At 46.8% G+C, this 6,735-nt stretch overlaps 1 protein-coding gene across 1 annotated transcript; it reads right to left on the bottom strand.

The window, feature by feature from the left end:
• Positions 1 to 2,308: 2,308 nt before the first annotated feature.
• On the bottom strand, positions 2,309 to 3,418 carry LOC306943602 (kelch domain-containing protein 3-like; the record flags this gene model as incomplete). The annotated part of the gene is made up of 1 exon (XM_079530030.1): positions 2,309 to 3,418. One exon carries the CDS (start codon positions 3,416 to 3,418, stop codon positions 2,309 to 2,311), a length of 1,110 nt encoding a protein of 369 aa, XP_079386156.1.
• Between the last annotated feature and the right edge of the window lie 3,317 nt (positions 3,419 to 6,735).

The following is a 6,735-nucleotide window of genomic DNA, read 5'->3' as shown; positions in this document are numbered from 1 at the left end:
TACGCTACTTCTCTTCACCAAAAAGCATATCCGATCTACTTGTTCCCCCCAGAATAGGGATGCTGGGGTTTAAGTAAGTCGTTAAAACATGGTTTTCAGTCTGTCCAATAATGGAAACAAATATTCTCTCCAATTTTCTTCCTGACATACTGTATATTTGGCTTTTCTTCCTGACATACTGTATATTTGGCTTTTCTTCCTGACATACTGGAGGGAAATATTTACATATGTGCGTACCGTTAACCCATTCAAACCGGGAAAGCACCGTTTCATCTTAGATTTATTTGTCTATTCAAAAAATAACAGATCTATAAATTCACAGCGTGGCACGATCTGCTTTTTTATTGTCTCCACCAGGCCGAAGGCATGGGGAGAGAGTATGTTTTGCACTCCGTCCGTGTGTGTGTGTCCGTCCGTCCGTCGGTCCGTCCTTCCGTCCGTCCGTTACCAGCTAATCTCCGGCACCGTTAACCCGGTCGATGCCAAACTTTGCACACACACTCCCTGGATGCCAATGATGATCCTCTAACCCACATTTTCCAGAACGGCCTGTTATAGCGCCACCATGAGGCAGCTTTTCACATTTTTTACCTAAAACTGCACTGATCTGCGTGAAACGTTGCATGCACACTCCCTAGAGGCCAAGGACAAACCTTTGACCTGCATTTTCCGCATCTGCCTTTTATAGCGCCACCAGGAGGCCGACTTTTGTAAAACACATTTTTTGATATTACTCCTCCAGATTCTGTCCAAAAATCTCACAAATCGTTACACAGTATCTCTATGGTCATGTGTTCAAGTTGGATCTGTCCGATATTTCATATTCCATCGTAATTGGCTATAATTGGCTTTCACAGTATGCAAGATTGCCCCGTTTTGGAACAAAAGCCTCAAATCATGAACGCAGCATGCAATTTACGTGAAAAATTAAAATTTTCTTACTAGGCCGAGGAACATATCCCACCCTTTTCACATTGGCCTGTTATAGCGCCACCAACAGGTTGATTTTTGCAAAACACATTTTTGGAACAAAATGCCTCAAATCATCCAATTGCCATCAAAGGCATGAAGAAATGGCACCCTTTTCACATTGGCCTATTATAGCGCCACCAGGAGGCCACAACCTGACCTGCCCTGGTGGAGACCTGTGCCCCGAGGGGCACTTTTTCTAGTTTCTTCTCTTTTTTTGTGAAATTGTGCGAATCCTTGAACAGCTTGTCTTCTGGGGGGCGTCCCTGGAACAAAGATATTATGAGATGGGGGTCAGCAGCCAAATACATAATCATTTTGGAGGTCCTTGACATGAAAAGGTTTGATCACCACCACTGATTCAGAAACACAAGTTTTTTCCAGAAAACTGATCTAGAAGACATTTTGTAGAATCGTCGGTTAAGGTGCTATAATTCAGGAGGTGCCGTGGATCCATCCATCCATCCATCCATCTTCAACCGCTTATCCTTAGTCGGGTTGCGGGGGCAACTGCTCCACCAGAGAGCTCCAGACTTCCCTCTCCAGAGCAACATTAGTGACATCCTCCTGGGGGATACCGAGGTGTTCTAAGGCCAGTGAGTCGATCTAATCCCTCCATCTGATCCTTGGTCTGCCCCGGGGTCTCCTTCCAGTGGGACGTGCCTCCAGGACCTCCCTAGGGAGACGCCTGAGAGGCATCCTAACCAGATGCCTCCCTAGGGAGACTAACCAGATGCCTCCCTAGGGAGACACTCGAGAGGCATCCTAACCAGATGCCTCCCTAGAGAGACGCCCGAGAGGCATCCTTACCAGATGCCCGAACCACCTAAGGTAGCTCCTTTCCAGGCAAAGAAGCAGTGGATGAAGAGTGGGTGGACGGGTGGGAAATGAGGGCTATCTAATATCTATGTATTACACATGTACACAAATGTATGTTTATATGAACAAGGACCCCACATGGGAGGGGAAAAATGTAAAAAAAAAATCCAATTAACAGATTTAGCAGAAAAAAAGAAGTGGATGATGAAGAAGCAGGAGATGTCGTGGATGATCAAGTTATCCACAGGGTTGACTTGAGCCAAACCACTGATCTATATATAGTGCTTCTCAAAGCGTTCTCATGTCAGGGACCCCCAGTCCCCCACATGGATATGCAATGTGACACACTGTGAGCTTGTAGATCAGCTTTCTGTTTTTGAGAGGTGCGTGCGTGCGTGCGTGCGTGCGTGCGTGCGTGTGTCTCAGCACGACCCCTTGACCCCTGCAGCTGGGCATTCACACCGAGCAGTCAGCTGACTGGTCGCACGCACGCATGCACGCACACATATCACCGCTCAGTTCACACATGTGTGATTTTCCTTCTTTTAGTGAGCCTGTTGGCAGTGGACACACTCATGTTTTTGTTGTTGTTGTTGCTAGTCATGGCTACCAGTTCCCACCTGATGTTGTGTGGGAGTTCAGACTGATCCAGACCGTACTGAATAACTGTTAGCTTGCATAAGGTCTTCAGACTAGGACTAAAGTCTAGGATGTACAGGTCATCAGAGGGTGTGGTGACTCTGTCTTTGTATCCTCCAAAGAGGATGATATGATCTCCCACCATGCAACAGCACATTCCACGCATTTGACCTGGTCCTTTCCCCTTGGGCTCAACCTTCTTCCAGGAGAAGGTCTCTGGACTGAATTTCCACATATAATTGAGGTAACGTTTCCTGCCTACACCACCAGATATGTATAATTCTCCATTGTAGGTAAAGGCTGAATGAATCCAGCGTGCTTCTGGAAGAAGCTGTGCAGAAGGTGTAATCCAATGGTTGGTCTCTGTGTCAAACACTCTGATGGTGTTGTAGAACTGACTCATCCCATAGCCCCCAAATACAAACATCTTGGTCCCGATGATGGTGGCAGAATGACCTTCTGATACAGGTGGTGTAGTTCCTCTGGTGTTGATTACAGACCAGACCATTGTGCTGGTGTCCAACCTGTAGGTGTCATTAGTGTCGTATATAGAGTTGCGTCCTCCATGGATAAACATGGCCTTCCCCAACACACAGGCAGAGTGGTAGTAACTCGCCTCTGTAACAGTCCCATAAACCTGTGGTTTGAACCATCTGTGGGCGTCGACATCAAATGCATAAAGCACATTGTAGAACTTCCCTCCCCAGTATCCTCCCCAGAGGTAGACTGTATCTTCAATCAGCACAGCTGTGTGGCCGTAGCGCATGGAGGGAACCTCAAGGTGACCGTCTCCTCTTCCATTTTCCACTGGAGGTAACTTCTTCCAGCATAAAGACACTGCGTTGAAGACATGGACATCCATCTGTTCCATGTTGTTGTATCTCCCTCCATAATAGTAGCCTCCAAAGGAATACAGTTTTTTCCTCACTGCTACAGCAGCATCATCGACTCGCTTTGGTCCTCCTGCTTTGGAAACGGTCCAACACAACATCTGTCTGTCTGTCTGTCTGTCTGTCTGTCTGTCTGTCTGTCTGTCTGTCTGTCTGTCTGTCTGTCTGTCTGTCTGTCTGTCTGTCTGTCTGTCTGTCTGTCTGTCTGTCTGTCTGCTCCACTCACTCTATTCTCTCTCTCTCTCTCTCTCTCTCTCTCTCTCTCTCTCTCTCTCTCTCTCTCGAAGTCTACAGTCATTTTCAACTCAGTGCATCATCTTATATCTTCTGGAGTGAAATCACACGCCACACAAACTGTTGCCATGCATACCTTAGCGACGCCAATTTATTTAGCTGTTCTCATATGCACCCTTTGACTCTCTTTAACCTTGGGTGTCTAAGCAGTCAATATCACCGATTTTGAGATTTTGAAGTGGATTATCTTTGCCCATGAAGCTTGCATAGCACTTGAAGACCACCGAATGAGCCCCTTGAGTATATCTGACTGAACTAACTCTGCAAGCTACGTATCATAATGAGCGTTATCATTATCTGCACTGATCAGTGGCCATCGGAATGTTCCACGGGCCCTGAAGCGAGATTGACAGCTCGCCCGACCCGCCACCCCCCCCCCCCCCCCCCCCCCCTGTGCGTGCGTGCGTGCGTGCGTGCGTGCGTGCGTGCGTGCGTGCGTGCGTGCGTGCGTGCGTGCGTGCGTGCGTGCGTGCGTGCGTGCGTGCGTGCGTGCGTGGTCTAAAATGGGTTACAAGCTTTAATCCAGGCATCTGAACCGTACGACGTCGTTATAAACAGCTGACAGCAACAGGGCAGGAAATAGAGGCGAGGGAATGTGTACACCATGAACATGCGCACACACACACACACATGCGCACACGCACACGCGCTCGCGAGCACACACACACACACACACACACAAACACACACACAAACACACGTTAAAACAGTATGCACATGATTATATCGCACGCACATACTCATAGTCCTGTCACAAAAATTACAAAATTGCCTAATCACATTTCATTGAGATTGTTTAATTAAGAAGCCTAAAAACTCGTTAAAATCATTGAACATGTTATTCATGTGTTCCCTGCAGGTGTTTCATGGTAAAAAACACATCGATGTGAGCTTGTAGATCTGCTATTTTCAGAGCGCAACCGAACATAAAAGGACTTGTCTTTTAGTCCTACTGGATCTCTTCTTCTCCCTCTCTAACATTTTAGCCTGGTTTTTATTTGTACTGTACTTATAGTCTCAGTTTTAGTCGTCATAGCTTAGATTTGTTTGCTTTTCGTCAGTGAACAAAAACGTATAGTCGCCGAACATTTTTGCGTCATAGTTTTAGTCGACGGAATCGACACTAGTTGTACCTTATCACGCACACGCACACACACACACACACGTGCGTGCGTGCGTGCGTGCGTGCGTGCTGGCATCCACACAAGAGTGGGAGAGAGAAAGAGAGTATTTTTTTTACAAACGCCTGTATTTAGGTTTGTACAACACACCGTGATAGTTTATGAGGATAGATGACATTTGTTGGCCAGCGTGTGTGTGTGTGTGTGTGTGTGTGTGTGTGTGTGTGTGTGTGTGTGTGTGTGTGTGTGTGTGTGTGTGTGTGTGTGTGTGTGTGTGTGTGTGTGTGTGTGTGTGTGTGTGTGTGTGTGCATAATTGAACTCTCCCACCTGCACCTGTCAAATAACAACCTCCATGAGATACACACACACACACACACACACACACACACACACACACACACACACACACACACACACACACACACACACACACACACACACACACACACACAAGCATTGTACTCAGACGAGACCTTTATCGTATTCTCCAGCAAGTTTGAGGCCTTCTGCATGCCCATGTCTTTGGTTTGGAGCAATTTAGAGACAGCGTTAACACACTCCAATATCTGGAGAACCACTAGAGAGATGAAACAAAATGTTTCCATTGCTTTCTTCAATCCCGCTGTTTCACCACGCTCGTCCTTCTTGGCACTAATTAGAGCAATTTGTTGTCAGCGCTTTCATCACGTCCACATATCTGTAGCGTATAGCAGCAGTCATATCTAGAAGACCAACGGGTAGGGCATAATCGCTTCAACGTGATGCCTGGGTGAGATGAATCGCCGTGTGGAAATTATGCCAGTCATCATGGCCCGGCCACCGTTTAATGCCAAAAAATTGTATACACATTTTCTATGGTATCATAAAACTGTTTGAGCTCTGGAATGTCTTTAACTGCATCATTGAGTACGAGGTTTAGGTTGTGTGCCGCACAATGCACATACAGTATAGCCTGATTATCAGACTGTAGCTTTCTTGAAGCTTCAGTCTGACATGAAATCGCTCAGTCTCCTGTCTGAGCGATTTCAAGGGGGAGGGGATTAGAATTTCCCTCAACCAGTAGCCATTGGTGTTGTTTTTCCCTCCTTCCTCTGTGTGTTGCGCTGCGTGATGACGCTGAAAACGGGACTCGGCGCTGATTGGTTGTTCGTTAGACCCACCCCCACCACCGATTCTCATTGGATAATACATTTTTGTACCGAAGAAATGATAGGTTCACAGTGCAACACCAGACCAAGAGACGCAGTCCACTCAGAGAGTGGGCGGGGTCTTTGGGCTGGATCCAGGCTACATACAGTATGTCGCAAGGGGTTCCTTTTCCTTAATTCTAGCCTGGACACCAGAATAAACCCCACTCATATTGGCCGCTCCATCATAAACTTGCCCACGGCATTTGGAAATATCCCAGGCCATGTTTTGTAATGCTGTCGAGTGTCGATTATTTTAATTTCCAGCTCGCTTGCAGAAGTATCTGGTGTCTCCTCAAATCCCCAAAAAGCCTCAGTTATTTTTTTTATATCCTATATAAAATAGGACGTCCTTACTATGGTGACGTATCTATAACACTTGGCTTAGCTGGTCTCGCTTGGATAGATCTTGTGTAGAATCCATAATCACAGAAAAGAACGGTGCTTGGTTTATTTCAGCCGTAATGTCTTGCTGAACTCACTGGGACAATATATATATATATATAGCTCGTTCTGGACAGGCGCGCAGATAGGGGGGGGGATGGGGGGGATCGACCCCCTCAGTTTCATGAGGAGGGGGGATTATCCCCTCCAAAAAAAAAGCCATGTACCGTGGCTGCATGTGTTTTGCTGTGTTGGCAGTGTTTTGCCGTGAAATCCGCTAAAAAACGTGGAAAATCTGCGTAATTATGTTCAAAAGTGGGGGGGATATCCCCCCCTCCTCATGAAATTTCCGTGCGCGCTTTGCACGCGCAGATAGCCCCCAAATATATCCCCCCCCCAGTTATAAAATGCTATCTGCGCCCCTGGTTCTG

The sequence above is a fragment of the Electrona antarctica genome, assembly GCF_951216825.1.
Source record: "Electrona antarctica genome assembly, chromosome: 2".
Lineage (NCBI taxonomy): Eukaryota > Metazoa > Chordata > Actinopteri > Myctophiformes > Myctophidae > Electrona > Electrona antarctica.
The sequence above is the reverse complement of the archived record's forward strand: the minus strand, read 5'-3'. Positions and strand labels throughout refer to the sequence as shown.